This window comes from Scyliorhinus canicula, chromosome 13, assembly GCF_902713615.1.
Source record: "Scyliorhinus canicula chromosome 13, sScyCan1.1, whole genome shotgun sequence".
Classification (NCBI taxonomy): Eukaryota; Metazoa; Chordata; class Chondrichthyes; order Carcharhiniformes; family Scyliorhinidae; genus Scyliorhinus; species Scyliorhinus canicula.
The window spans coordinates 3,216,395-3,231,759 of record NC_052158.1 but is presented as its reverse complement, the minus strand read 5'-3'; the positions used below and the strand labels follow the sequence as shown (position 1 = coordinate 3,231,759).

The 15,365-nt window shown below is 51.4% G+C and overlaps 1 protein-coding gene across 2 annotated transcripts; it reads right to left on the bottom strand.

Annotated features, from left to right (window-relative positions):
• Window positions 1-781: 781 nt before the first annotated feature.
• Window positions 782-14,903, bottom strand: LOC119976162 (zinc-binding protein A33-like). Of its 2 annotated transcripts, none has more exons than XM_038816386.1 (6): window positions 14,531-14,903; window positions 11,760-11,855; window positions 8,028-8,261; window positions 5,410-5,438; window positions 5,203-5,318; window positions 782-1,347 (listed from the first exon to the last, which is right to left on the bottom strand). In XM_038816386.1, exons 1-6 carry the CDS (start codon window positions 14,726-14,728, stop codon window positions 791-793), a joined length of 1,230 nt encoding a protein of 409 aa, XP_038672314.1. In that variant the 5' UTR covers window positions 14,729-14,903; the 3' UTR covers window positions 782-790. The 2 variants fall into 2 exon arrangements, with proteins under 2 accessions (XP_038672314.1, XP_038672313.1); XM_038816385.1 differs by having other exon boundaries at window positions 11,760-11,858; window positions 14,531-14,901.
• Window positions 14,904-15,365: the final 462 nt, after the last annotated feature.

Genomic DNA, 15,365 nt, shown 5'->3' with positions numbered 1-15,365 from the left:
ACTCGGCTCCACTTTCCGGCCCGAACACCATAACCCTTAATCCCTTTATTCTTCAAAAAACTATCTATCTTTACCTTAAAAACATGTAATGAAGGAGCCTCAACTGCTTCACTGGGCAAGGAATTCCATAGATTCACAACCCTTTGGGTGAAGAAGTTCCTCCTAAACTCAGTCCTAAATCTACTTCCCCTTATTTTGAGGCTATACCCCCTAGTTCTGCTTTCACCCGCCAGTGGAAACAACCTGCCAGCATCTATCCTATCTATTCCCTTCATAATTTTAAATGTTTCTATAAGATCCCCCCCTCATCCTTCTAAATTCCAATGAGTACAGTCCCAGTCTACTCAACCTCTCCTCATAATCCAACCCCTTCAGCTCTGGGATTAACCTAGTGAATCTCCTCTGCACACCCTCCAGCGCCAGTACGTCCTTTCTCAAGTAAGGAGACCAAAACTGAACACAATACTCCAGGTGTGGCCGCACTAACACCTTATACAATTGCAGCATAACCTCCCTAGTCTTAAGCTCCATCCCTCTAGCAATGAAGGACAAAATTCCATTTGCCTTCTTAATCACCTGTTGCACTTGTAAACCAACCTTCTGTGACTCATGCACTAGCACACCCAAGTCTCTCTGAACAGCGGCATGCTTTAATATTTTATCGTTTAAATAATAATCCCGTTTGCTGTTACTCTTGTCTGCCCTGCTGCCAGATAAATGGCTGTTTGGGGGGGGGGGGGGGGGGGGGGGGGGGGGGGGTTGCCTTCAACGGGACCTGAAGATGCCACCCCTAGTTTTCTTGAATTGTTACTTTCCGCGGACAGATTGTCAGGGGCTCATGGTTTCTCCCCCTATCACTGTTACCTGGACTCAGAAAAGGATAGAGTTTCTCACGGAATCTATCGGTGAAAGTGAAGATGTGGGACATGCTATCTGCATTGTAAAAGGACACCTTCCCTCCCTCATAATCCAGGCAGACTCGAATTTTCCTCGGCTTCTCCCTCAGATCCAAGTGCCTCCAGGTCTTGGTGGCAGCCCGGTACTGATTCCCGTACCTCAGCGCTATTATCCATACCCCACTATCTGGGTTCAGGTCAATGGCCTCTTTCCTGTTGATAGATCCTCTGGCTAGGCCCAGGTCCCACTCAGTCTTCTGCCCCACCACCACCTCCCAGTGGTGTTTCCCAGATGTGTATCCCTCGCGACCCAGGACGCAGAGGTGAGGGTCGAATCGTTCCGGGCGGTCCAAGAGTGGCTGCTGTCTTTTCGTGGAGTGACTCACGCTGGTGAGCTCTTTGGACAGGAGTAAGTGAGGATGAGCTGTGTAAGGGTCCAAGGTCACTGGAGCTGGGGGAATAGATTCAAACAAGGTAAATAAACAGTTCATCAACACATTCCGTGGCAACATGCACACTCGGGTCACTCACTGATAAGATGGGTCGTAATATTAACTGTAACATTAACTGGTTTAGCACACTGGACTAAATCGCTGGCTTTGAAAGCAGGCCAGCAGCACGGTTCAATTCCCGTACCAGCCTCCCCGAACAGGCACCGGAATGTGGCGACTAGGGGCTTTTCACAGTAACTTCGTTTGAAGCCTACTTGTGACAAGCAATTTTCATTAAAGGGTAGCATTGTGGATAGCACAATTGCTTCACAGCTCCAGGGTCCCAGGTTCGATTCCTGGCTTGGGTCACTGTCTGTGCGGAGTCTGCACGTTCTCCCCGTGTCTGTGTGGGTTTCCTCCGGGTGCTCCGGTTTCCTCCCTCAAGTCCAAAGATGTGCAGGTTAGGTGGATTGGCCGTGATAAATTGCCCTTAGTGTCCAAAATTGCCCTTAGCGTTGGGTGGGGTTACTGGATTATAGGGATAGGGTGGTGTTGACCTTGGGTAGGGTGCTCTTTCCAAGAGCCGGTGCAGACTCGATGGGCCTAATGGCCTCCTTCTGCACTGTAAATTCTATGATAATCTATGATCTCTGTATGTAAATACATGAAGGGTTAATGTGCAGTCAGTACAGTCAGATGACCACTAGAGGGCAACACTAACAGGAGTAGATAAACAAGCTCTCTCCATGTGTGTTGCAGCTGGAGGACAGAAGTATAATAGGCTCAGAGAGTCGTATAATATTCAGAGTTAATCTAATTCGATCTTGTTTAATTTGACTACTAGTAAAAGTATTGAGGAATCAAACTCACAAGTAAATTGATTAGTTACTCAATAAATAATTTGATATCACTGGAAGACTTTGAGTATTCATCATCATCAAAGTTAAGTTCAACTCGACATAAACAAATGAGTAACATATTATTCCCAAGTAATATAACATCAGCAATCTGACAATGGACCGGAACAATGGGCAGCACAGGGGTTAGCATGGTTGCTTCACAGCTCCAGGGTCCTGGGCTCGATTCCTGGCTTGGGTCACTGTCTGTGCGGAGTCTGCACGTTCTCCCCGTGTCTGCGTGGGTTTCCTCCGGGTGCTCCGGTTTCATAGAACATAGAACATAGAACAGTACAGCACAGAACAGGCCCTTCGGCCCTCAATGTTGTGCCGAGCCATGATCACCCTACTCAAACCCACGTATCCACCCTATACCCGTAACCCAACAACCCCCCCCCCTTAACCTTACTTTTTGTAGGACACTACGGGCAATTTAGCATGGCCAATCCACCTAACCCGCACATCTTTGGACTGTGGGAGGAAACCGGAGCACCCGGAGGAAACCCACGCACACAGGGGGAGGACGTGCAGACTCCACACAGACAGTGACCCAGCCGGGAATCGAACCTGGGACCCTGGAGCTGTGAAGCATTTATGCTAACCAACATGCTACCCTGCTGCCCCAAGTTTCCTCCCACAAGTCCAAAGATGTGCAAGTTAGGTGGATTGGCCATGATCAATTGCCTTAGTGTCCAAAAAAAAAAGGTTAGGTGGGGTTACTGGGTTATGGGGATAGGATGGAGCTGTGGGTCTTAAGTAGGGTGCTCTTTCCAAGGGCCGGTGCCAACTCGATGGGCTTAATGGCCTCCTTCTGCACTATCAATTCTATGTTCAATCTATCATACCATCACCTTCAGTTGCATTGGGCTCCTTGATCTCTTTATGGATTATTTTGTGATTCTCCACCGCTTTAGCATTCTTTCATGGAAAGGACACTTTCATCAGGAAGGCTAGCATTTATGCCCATTCCTAATTGCCCTTGAGCAGGTGTTGAGTTTGTGCAGTGCATCTTGCAGGTAGTACACACGGCTGCTACTGAGCGTCGGTGGTGGAGTGGGATGCCAATCAAGCGGGGCTGCTTTATCCTGGATGGTGTGGAGCTTCTTGAGTGTTGGAGCTGAGCTCACCCAGACAAGTGGAGAGTTTTCCATCACACTCCTGACTTGTGCCTTGTAGATGGTGGGCAGACTTTGGGGAGTCAGGAGGTGAGTTAAGCTCCTCGGAATTGTCAGCCTCTGACCTGCTCTCATAGCCACAGTACCTCTGTAGCTGATCCAGGCAAGTTAATGTAAATGGTGACACCCACAGTTTTGATGTTGTGGTTTCAGTGAAGATAATATAGAATCATAGGAGGTGCATTCTCTGCCTCCCGAGCCGTGTGTTTCTTGGTAGCGTGCCGTCACTCACTGCGGGATTCTCCATTCCCACCGCCGGCCAATGGGATTTCCCATTGTAGGTACCGCATGCCGCCGGGAAACCTGCGGGAGGGAGTGCGCTCCCGGCGAAATGGAGAATCCTGCCAGCGGCGAATTCACCCCAGAATCATTATACAATCCTTACAGTGCAGAAGGAGGCCAATCGGCCCATCAAGTCTGAACTGATCCTCTCACCGAGGCCTACATCCCTGCCCTATCCCCATAACCCCACCTAACCTTTTGGACACTGAGGCGCAATTTAGAACAAAGAACAAAGAAAAGTACAGCACAGGAACAGGCCCTTCGGCCCTCCAAGCCTGTGCCGACCATGCTGCCCGTCTAAACTAAAATCTTCTACACTTCCGGGGTCCATATCCCTCTATTCCCATCCTATTCATGTATTTGTCAAGATGCCCCTTAAATGTCACTATCGTCCCTGCTTCCACCACCTCCTCCGGCAGCGAGTTCCAGGCACCCACTACCCTCTGTGTAAAAAAGCGGGGTCCTCAGTGGACCCCGATCGCGGGCCAGACCCCATCGGAGGCCCCCCCCCCCGGTGAAGGATCACTTTTCCCCGCCCCACAGGCCACACACCCCCCCCGACCCTTGGCACAGAGTTCCCGCCGGCAGTGACCAGGGGTGAACGGCGCCGGCAGGACTCTGTCGCATCCGCGCGGCCCGTCCGGGCCGGAGATTTGGCGGGGCAGTCGGTTCCAGCGGCCGGCGCCGCGTCAAACGCGCCGGCACAAATGGCGGCAACTCTCCGCACCTTCGGAGAATCGCGCACCGGGATGTCGTGGCGCGGTTGCAGCGATTCTCCGGCCCGGTGCGGGGCTCGGAGAATCGCCCCCTCTGCTTCCACTGCCTTTTGGGGATTAAAGTTCCAGAGACTCATCACCCTCTGAGGGAAAACAATTCTCATCTCTGTCTTAAATTGGCGACGTCCTTATTTTTAAACAGAGACCCCCCTTAGTTCTAGATTCTCCCACAAGAGGAAACATCCTCACCACAGCCACCCTGTCAACACCCCCTCAGGATCTTAAAGGTTTTGACCAAGCCGCCTCTCATTCTTTCAAACACTAGCTGATACAAACCTTTAATAATCTTTATTATTGTCACAAGTATGCTTACATTAACGCTGCAATGAAGTTACTGTGAAAAGCCCCTAGTCACCACATTCCGGCGCCTGTTCAGGGGAGAATTCAGAATGTCCAATTCACCTATCAATTCACCTAACACTTACCCATCCTCATAAGATAACCCATCCAATCCAGGTATTGGTCCCAATATATCTCGTCTGAACGTGCTTCTAATGCACTTACAGCTGCCCTTCAACACGGAGACCAATACTGTACACAGTACTCCAGGTGCCTGCCTCCACCAGCTGGGAGGCATTCCGGATGGTGGAACGTTTGAGACCGAGATATTCTTCCCAAACATCCGCACAATCACACTCTTAAAATAGACCTGGTAAATTGAGCAATGGGAATACTCTCTCCTGTTCCGGGAGAGATCAGTCCAGTGAAGCATGCTGGGAAGAAAACATGGAGCAGGTGTCACCCACCTGTGCTCATCACCGTCAACATCTTCTTCCACACTCGGTACTGGAGCGATCCAATGCTCTGCTCTATATTGACAACAGGACAAACCCTCACTGGAACCGGATTCACCCTTTTTGCTCTGGAAGGAGAGAGGCAGTGGAAGGTCATCGCAGTTTTTCATTGGAATCATGAATAAATTAAAAGTGAAAGATCCACATTAAGAGTTCAACCTGCAACTTTTCTCAATTTCTGGAAATTTCTGAAAGAGAAAAAAAGACACAGTAATTAGACCAATAATTGTTTTTTCAGAACAGCTAAAATCCATGCAGAGTGGATTTTATACAAACAGCGGTATTTCCTGAATTTAAACAGATATTTTTCCCGAGAGTGTGAATTTATGGCAATTTGATGTTACTGAATATAACGATGATATTGATTTATAACCCTACTGGTGTTAAAGCGAGTCTATACCAAAACCCAGAAGGATAACTCGGGGCCTCACGGTGGCATGGTGGTTAGCATCAATGCTTCACAGCTCCAGGGTCCCAGGTTCGATTCCCGGCTGGGTCACTGTCTGTGTGGAGTCTGCACGTCCTCCCCGTGTGTGCGTGGATTTCCTCCGGGTGCTCCGATTTCCTCCCACAGTCTAAAGATGTGCGGGTTAGGTGGATTGGCCATGCTAAATTGCCTGTAGTGTAAGGTTAATGGGGGGATTGTTGGGTTACGGGTATACGGGTTACGTGGGTTTGAGTGGGGTGATCATTGCTCAGCACAACATTGAGGGCCGAAGGGCCTGTTCTGTGCTGTACTGTTCTATGTTCTAACATTGGTTCATAAGATATAGGAGCAGAATTAGGCCATTCGGCCCATTTTCTGTTTGGCATACTGTGTGAAAAACATGCAGACCAGAGAGGAAAAGTCCTGTTGTGTGAACAATGAATCTGGCATCTGGCCCCGGGGAGGTTCCCCCACGGTGGCCTGGCCCGCGATCGGGGCCCACCGATCCGCAGGCGGGCCTGTGCCGTGGGGGCACTCTATTCTTCCGCGCCGGCCGCTGTGGTCCTCCGTGATGGCCGATGCAAGAAGATTCCCCCCCCTGCGCATGCGCCAACTCGCCCCTTCCCCGCCAGCCGGCGCGGCGCAAACCACTCCGGCGCCGGCCTAGCCCCTGGAGGTGCGGAGGATTCGGCAACTTTGTAACGGCCCGACGCCGGAGTGGATCACGCCACTCCTTGGCACCGGAGTTGCCCCCCCCCCCCCCTCCAATTCCCGCAGAATCCCGCACGATATCTTTCCACTTTCGTTATCTCTTCACACCCCATTGTTTTCCTCTAGTTACATGGGTAAACACGTGTTTCTCTCACCGATAGGCTAGTTCGCATCTCAGAACCTCTTCAGACGACTGCCCTTGTCAACTCCTCTTTTATTTTATTTTTTTCCCAATTTCATTTTTTACTCTTCATTTTCCCCAATTCTTCACCTTAATGTCATTTATATTCCCTGCGAAATAATCTGCTCAGGATGGGCAGCATGTGCTACAGAATTCCATGCAAATGGCAACAGACTTAATTTTCTCCATTGACCTCCCCCTCTATCCGTAGACGCGGAGAAAGCCTGGGATTTTCCAGCCCTTCCATCGGCGGGATTGTCCAGTCCCACTGAAAGCGATGCTCCCCACCCCCATCACGGGTTCCCCTTAGTCGGGATGGGCCAGCCACATAAAAAGCCATAGACATCAGTCGGACCGGCGCGCCTCGCTGACAGCCAATGGTGAGTCAGCTCCCCCTCCGGGAGGCATGCTATTGGGGGTGAACGGGGAGACCCCGCCCATTGAGCCTTCACACAGATCGAAGTCCAGAACAAAAGGAGCCCTCTGGTACACCAACTCTGTCTGTTCCTGCTGTAGCTCAAATAAACATCTTCAACTGGAACTCCAAGTGTCGTGAGGGGAGTGAGGTACACTATAGTTAAATAGCTGCAAACTCCCCTTACAAACCTTCTGTGCCTAATGATGCAACATCCAAACCATGGTGTGGCCAAATACAGTATACACACTCTCAGCTTTCGTTGCTAGAAATTCCTCAAATACTACCGGGAAGTATTTTTAGATCCAGGCCGGAGTGGGTTTCATGTCTTGACTGAAAGACGGCACCTCTGACAGTGCAGCACTCCACTGCAGGATCAGACGGTATTGTGTGCAGGGGTGGATTGGCCGTGCTAAATTTCCCTGAGTGTCCAAAAAAGGTTAGGTGGGGTCACGGGGATAGGGTGGAGGTGCGGGCTTGGATAGGGTCCTCTTTCCAAGGGCCGGTGCGGACTCGATGGGCCGAATGGCCTCCTTCTGCACTGTAAATTAGATATATGTGTGCTTTCGTTTCTGGAATGGGACATCAATCCAAGACCTTTTGACCCAGAGGTGAGAGTGCTTTATTCAGTCTCTATTCATACTTGGGATTTTTCGCCCCTCCCACATCGCCATTGAACTGAATGGCTTGTCCGACCATTTCAGAGAGCAGTCAATAGTCAACCACACTGTTGTGGAGTCTGGAGTCACATGTAGGCCGTGAGGACAGCAGATTTCCTTCCCTAAAGGACATTAATGGACGAGATAGTCTTTGACAACAATCGGTGATCGTTAGACTAGCTTTATATTCTCGATTATCGTCAATTGAGTTTAAATTCCACCAGCTGCCCTCGTGGGATTTGAACCCAAATCCCCTGGATTACCAGCCCGGTGATGTTACCACTAAGGCACCAGCTCCCCTGTTACACCACGGTTGACATATGTCAGGATCGGTTCTGTGCGTTGGTGAGAGCTGGGAAAACACAGGAAGGAAAAGCCCCTTACCCTGAGAAATCGGATATGATCGTCCTCACTCAGCAGTTGCTGAATCTCCTCAATGGTGTTCGAGAGTGTTGCCACTTCCTCAGTTATCTTCTCGATTGTCCCCCTCATCGCCTGACACCTTTTCTTCTTTTCTTGCTTCAGCTTTTGCAAAGCAGTCTTCTCTTCCTTGAAGAGAAACTGGTGAAGTTTCCAAAATTCTTCCTTAACCTGTTGCTCTGCGTTGCCAGCCCGCTGCTGTGGAAGAAGAGAGATTAAAAGGACAATATTAATAATATATGAGGCTCTGGCAGAGTATCGCACATGTTTCAACCCCCGATTCTTGACGCATGTTTGAGAATAAACGTATTCCCTCCGATGGACAGTGTCAGCCGTGTGCACCATCGACAAGATTCACTGCAGGAACTGACCGAGGCTCCTCAGGCAGCACCTTCCAAACCCACGGCCACCACCATCTAGAAGGACAAGAGCAGCAGATACCTGGGATCACCCCCCCCCCCCCCCACCTGGAGGTTCCCCTCCAAGTCACTCCCCATCCTGACTGGGAAATATATCCGCCGTTCCTTCAGTATCGCCGGGTCCAAATCCTGGAGCTCCCTCCCTAACAGCACGGTGGGTGTACCTACACCTCAGGGACCGCAGCGGCTTCAAGACGGCAGCTCAGCACCACCTTGTCAAGGGGCAATTAGGGAGGGGCAATAAATGCCAGTGTGACCAGCAAAGCCCACATCACGCAAATTAATTTTTTAAAATAAAAGCATATTCACCTGCACATTTAACATCACCGGCAAACGCGTTCCAACCCAAAAGTTCCAGAACGGAATGATCTAGAAACAGGGCGTGGCCTCAGTCCAGAGGGATGTTCAGAGAAAGGCCAATAAAGGGACCAGTCTCACGCCACTGTGTCCGATATCTCAATAGGTGGAGGGCGCAGCATCTGCTTCTGCTGCCTCAACATTACTTCAGGGGGCCGGTGCAGACAAAATGGGCTGAATGGCCTCCTTCTGTGCTCTAACCGTTCTGTGACGCTCTGTTTTCACCCTGTGTCCACAGCCAATTTCACCTCCTGGTCCCCACGTTAGCTGATAGTGTAAACAAAAATTCTCTCTCTCTGTCGGTGTTTGCATTTCTCCTCGATTAATTAAAAGCTTGTATTATAGAATCTCTAGAGCACAAATGGAGGCCATTCGGCCCATTGAAGCAACCCTCTGAAAGAGCACGCTACCGAGGCCCATTCCGCTGCCTGACCCCTGTGACCCCCACCTAACCTGTACATCCCTGGATTTGTAAGGCCCAATCTTACCACGGCCAATCCATCTAACCTGCACGCCTTTGGAACGTGGGAGGAAACCGGAACACCCGGAGGAAACCCACGCAGACACGGGGGAGAACGTGGAGACTCCGCACAGACAGTGGTTGGAATTGAATCCAGATCTCTGGCACTGAGAGGCAGTAGTGCTAAGCATTGTGCCACCATGTTGTCCTTTTGTACTGCACTTTGATGAATTCAGAATGCCCTAAAATGCTTAATAGCCAATGGAGTGCGTTAGAAGAATGGTCACTGTCCGAATGTAAGAAAGAATGGAAGCCAATTTGTACACAGCAAACTCCCACAGACAGCAGTGAGATAATGAGATGATTTATTTTTCAAAAAGATTAGCATTTTGCTTTTAATGACTCCCAGATGCCTCAAAGTGCTTTGCAGCCAGTGAACACATTGCTGTGTTATGAGATTGCAGCCGCCAATTTGGCACTGTAAGCTGCTGCAGGTTTTACAACCAGGAGATCTCTGCTTGTGATGTGATGGAGAGAAAGGTTGATCAGGGCACCAGGTAAAATCACCAGGAGAATCGCTGGGGGGGGGGGGGGGGCAGCGGGAATCCCACCCCCGCCGGGGAGGAGAATCGCCGGGGGGGGGGGGGGGGGGGGCAGCGGGAAACTCACCCCCGCCGGCTGCCGAATTCTCCGGTGCCAGGGATTTGGCGGGGGCGGGAATGGTGCAGCGCCGGTCAGCGGCCGCTGCAGCGCCCCCCCCCCCCCCCCCCCCCCCCCCCCCCGGGCGATTCTCCGGCCTGTGATGGGCCAAGTGGCCGCCCGTTTTCGGCAGTCCCGCCGGCGTGTGTTACACCGGGTATTTGCCGGCGGGACCTGGCTGCGCGGACAGCCTCCGGGGGGGGGGGGGGGGGGGGGCGCGGGGGGATCTGGCCCCGGGAGGTGCCCCCACAGTGGCCTGGCCTGCAATCAGGGCCCACCGATCCAGGGACGGACCTGTGCCGTGGGGGCACTCTATTCTTCCGCACCGGCGGTTGTAGCAGTCCGCCATTGCCGGTGCGGAGACGAACCGCTCTGTGCATGCGCTGGGAATACGCCAGCACATGCTGGCGCTCCCGCGCATGCGCCAACTCGTGCTGGCCTGCGGAGGCCCTTCAGCGCCGGTTGGCATGGCGCCAAGCCCCTTCCCCGCCGGCCGGTGTGGTGCTAACCACTCCGGCGCCGGCCTAGCCCCTGCGGGTGCAGTGGATTCCGCCCCTTCGGGGTGGCCCGTTGCCGGAGTGGTTCACACCACTCCTCGCCGCCGAGACCCCCCATCCCGCTGGGTAGGGGAGAACCCGGCCCAGTGTGTTTTTATTTATTCGTTTGTGGGATGTGGGCGTCTCTGGCTGGTCCAGCATTTGTTGCCCATCGCCAAGAGCATTTAAGAGTCAACCACGTTGCTGTGGGGGTCTGGAGTCACATGTAGGCCAGACCGGGTAAGGACGGCAGATTTCCCTCCCTGAAGGACATTCGTGAACCAGATGGGTCTTTACAACAATCGACAATCATGTTACGGTCACCATTACTGAGACCAGATGAGATAATAATCTTTATTATTTTCACAAGTCGGCTTACATTAACACCGCAATGAAGTTACTGTGAAAAGCCCCTAGTCGGCACATTCCGGCGCCTGTTCGGGGACACGGAGGGAGAATTCAGAATGTCCAATTCACCTAACAGCACGTCTTTCGGGACTGTGGGAGGAAACCGGAGCACCCGGAGGAAACCCACGCAGACACGGGAAAAACGTGCAGACTCTGCACAGACAGTGACCCAGCGGGGAATCGAACCTGGGACCCTGGCACTGTGAAGCCACAGTGCTAACCACTGTGCTATTGTGTACGGAGCTATCCCTGGCAGACTATCAAGTGGTCGCAAGCAATTGTTTCCTGCAGATATTCTATTGCAGCTTTCACCAATAGCCACAGGAGAGATTGGGAAGAAATTCCCCCACTGTGAAGATGGAATAAAGAAAAATCACTCAGCTGCTTTTGCACTTAAAACAACAATACGACGTTCTTACAAAGTATGTACAGCAAACTATTTGGCACCACCTGTATCTATGCTCCTTAAAACCTCCTCTCACTCTGATCCATCTCCGTCTGTCAACATAACTTTCCATCCTTTCCTCCAGCGTGTACTTAGCTATCTGCCTCTTGAATGCATCTATTCTCATTGCCTCAACTATTCCCAGTGTCAGCGAGTTCCATAATCTCGTCACTCTCTTGAGTAAATAGGTTTCTCTTGAATTCCCAATGGGATTTATTCGTGACTACTTTTATATTTATAGCCTTTCGACATAGACGCCTTAGCGCTCAGATTGTTGGATTAGGGTTTCGTTTCGGGAAAGAGGGTTGGACCTTTTACAAAGAGTTTAAATCTTATACTTAACAATATTAAATAAAATGATATCAAACGTACCTGGATGTAAGTTAATGTTCTCTCACAGTTGCTTTTTGAGGTATTGATTTCCTCCTGCTTGTTCTGGAGGGGTTTTAGTAAGGTTTGCAACAGCTCCTGCTGAAAATGTGATGTATCGATTTATTATTGATATTACAATCCCAGACCAGACCTTAATATTCTCCAGGATACCGCACAGCAACCCCAATAATATTTTTAAATTTGTAAACCTGTGAGGAAAAGATACTTTGCTCCGGGAATGATTCCATACACAAATAGAGATGTGCTGTATTAAAACGGAGTATTAACACAACCTTAACATCACATAGAATTTACAGTGCAGAAGGAGGCCATTCGGCCCATTGAGTCTGCACCGGCTCCTGGAAAGAGCGCCCTACCCAAGCCCACACCTCCACCCTATCCCCATAACCCAGTAACCCCACCCAACACTAAGGGCAATTTTGGTCACTATGGGCAATTTAGCATGGCCAATCCACCTAACCTGCACATCTTTGGACTGTGGGAGGAAACCGGAGCACCCGGAGGAAACCCACGCACACACGGGGAGGATGTGCAGACACTGCACAGACAGTGACCCAAGCCGGGAATTGAACCTGGGACCCTGGAGCTGTGAAGCGATTGCGCTATCCACAATGCTACCGTGCTGCCCACATATACAGAGTTTACAATTGGCAGTTAAACAATGCTTAATAAAAGGCATCACTTTAACTTCTAACTGAGCTTTATTTCCAATCAGGCAAAACCCACACAGGTCAAACGCCACTTTTAAAGAGATGTCGTAGACACAGGAGTATTCGGCAAACATTAGCGGCTGGATTTTCCGCAGCCCCGCGGCAAAACGGCGTTTACCACCGAATCGGGCCCGGCACCGCTCCGGCGATTCTCCAGGCCCCGAATATCCGCGTGACCATGAACTGTGCCGCGCGGCTGGGGGGCCATTGCCAGAGGCCCACCCGGCGATAACCACTCCCAGCAGAGCGAGTTCCCGGCGGCCTGAGTCGAACCACGTTTGGCCGATCGGGAACCTCGTGTAGCGGCTGCGGACTCAGTCAGCGGCCGCCCTGGTGGAGGGGGTGGGGGGATCGGGCACTGGTTGGGGGGGGGGGGGGTGCTTATGGCCGGCCAGGGCAGCGATCGGGACGGAAGGAATCCTCGGGCGCATGGCCGATCGGGAGGGCCTCATTTGTTGGTGTTGGTCCGCGGTCTGAGTCCGCCATGGCGCCCGGCGTGACCGCTGGAGGCTGCCGACTTGCGCATGCGCAGACTCGGAACTGGAAGTGCGGGGGCCCGAATCCGCAGCCAAAGCTGCGTGAAGCACTCCGGGGTCCCTGTCAGCCCCCTGAAGGTGAGTGAATCGGGATGTTTTTTTCTCGGAAACTCAGGAGTGCAACGCCTGCGTTTTTACGCCGGCGGGGGGGGTGGGGGGGGGGACATAGCCCCATTTTCGGAGAATCCAGCCCCAGATCTTTTGAGAGACTGCCTGAAGAGAGAGAGAGAAATCCTGTCAGAATAACGCAGAATCTCTGACAGTCTTCTAAAGAAGATATTGTTCACTCACAGCTTCCAGCAACAGTAACTTCACTGCCTGCTAGAGACCTGGTACAGACCTGGCTCCTCCTATTAGGGCATCATCTTTATCCACTCAAATCCCATGACCTAACTACTAGTGGACATGTTTAAAAAAGGCTCTCTCATTTAAGACTGAGATGAAGAGATTTTTTTTCTCTCGGGGGGGTCGCTGTTCAATTCTCTTCCCGGAATTCTCCCCCCACCCCCACCCCCCCCCCCCCCCCCCCCCCCCCCCCCACCCCCACCCCCCAAGGGAGCAGTGGAGGCTGGGCCATTGAACGTAGCCAAGGCCGAGTTAGATTTTTGATCCAGCCACGGGAGTCAATAATTAGGGGGGGGGGGACAGACAGGAGAGTGGAGTTGAGACCATTTCAAATCATTCGGGTATAAATGGCCAAGTGGCCTCATCCTCTTCCTGATTTTTGTCTGAGGTACTTGAAAAACATCAAATGAAGCCAATAGCCACCATATTCTCTGGTTCAGATTACTGGCCCTCTATTTTCTCATCGCTGTCTGTGAGGCTCTACTCTGTGACAGAATGAGGCCCTTCAGCCCATCGAGTCTGTGCCGGGCATCAAGCACCCATCCCATTCTGATCCCGTTTTCCGCCACTTGCTCCGTTGCCTTGTCCGCGACCGTGTTTCAAGCGCTCATCAAAATGCTACTTCAGTGTTGTGAGGGTCCCGGCCTCACCCTCTCAGGCAGCGAGTTCCGGAGTCCTACCACCCACTGGGTGAAGAGGTTTCTCCTCCAGTCCCCTCTAAATCTCCTGCTCCCGACCTTAAATCTAAGCCCCCTGGTTATTGAGCCCTCTGCTAAGGGGAAATGTTATTTTCTATCCACCCTGTCTATGTCACTCATTTTTATGCACCTCAATCACTGCGCCCCCCCCTCCCCTCAGCCGTCTCTGCTCTAAGGATTAAAAAACAGCCGACGAAGAGTGATTCTGATGAGCTGAGCAAATATATAATAATAATCGCTTATATAGGTCTCAATGAAGTTACTGTGAAAAGCCCCTAGTTGCCACATTCCGGCGCCTGTTCGGGGAGGCCGGTACGGGGAATTGAACCCGCCCTGCTGGCATTGTTCTGCATTACAAGCCAGCTGTTTAGCCCACTGTGCTAAACCAGCCCTTCGGCACAGGGCACGAAGCTTCAATGTTAAACTCGGTGCAAGTTCCCAGCCTCCTGCCCAACCCTCACCTTCAACACTTCAGCTGCCTCTTCCACAGGGACCTTCTGGTGGGTCTTTTTTCTTTTTGAAGAACTCCGACAAAGCAGCTGCCTGTGGGTTAGGCAGTAAAGCCTCAGCGTCTCCTGGTGTTCCTGGAGAGTGGTGCCTTTCAGCTCGCTGGCCTGCCCACCTTGGGACTGGGCTGTTGTCCCGGGCTGCGTTTCCATTCCTCCCCCTCTCTCCCGGGCCCCCGGTTAACAGGCAGTGTGAGCCGAGCTCTGCATACAGCCAGGGCAGGACATTCCCAAACTCCCCGCAGCCCCACCTTACACCTGAATGACATTCACCTCGAACGAAACTCACTTACTGCTCAAGACATTGCAAACATTTTCAGTTTCAATTCCTTGTTGCTTCGCTATAATTACAGCCCTAATCTCTCACACGCACACAGGCGAATGAATCACACAGTAAACAGCAGGAAATAGATGTAAACAGGATCTAATCTAACATTGTATTGATATATGATTCATATAATATTCTGGTATGTCACAGAACAAGAAATGTATGAAACATATTATATGTAACATTGTACAATTATTACTCAAATAACAGGAGACATGTTTTGTCTCAGAGGGAGGTGTGTCTCTTCCTCAAAACGCAGTGGGAGCAGAGTTTTGAATATTTTTAAGGCAGAGCTGAATAGATTCTTGATTAACAAGGGGGGTGAAAGCACAGTGGTTAGCACTGTTGCTTCACAGCGCCAGGGTCCCAGGTTCGATTCCCGGCTTGAGTCACTGTCTGTGCATAATCTGCACGTTCTCCCCGGTGTCTGTATGGGTTTCCTCCGGGTGCTCCGGTTTCCTC

What these genes read in the sequence shown, in the direction of transcription:
- LOC119976162 (XM_038816385.1), bottom strand. Translation starts at nt 14,728, where the DNA reads ATGGAAACGCAGCCCGGGACAACAGCCCAGTCCCAAGGTGGGCAGGCC. An exon ending in GAAATTGAGAAAAGTTGCAG is followed by an intron (nt 5,319 to 5,409) that starts GTTGAACTCTTA and finishes CTCTCCTTCCAG; the next exon opens with AGCAAAAAGGGTGAATCCGG. An exon ending in GTTGACGGTGATGAGCACAG is followed by an intron (nt 1,348 to 5,202) that starts GTGGGTGACACC and finishes CTATTCCCCCAG; the next exon opens with CTCCAGTGACCTTGGACCCT.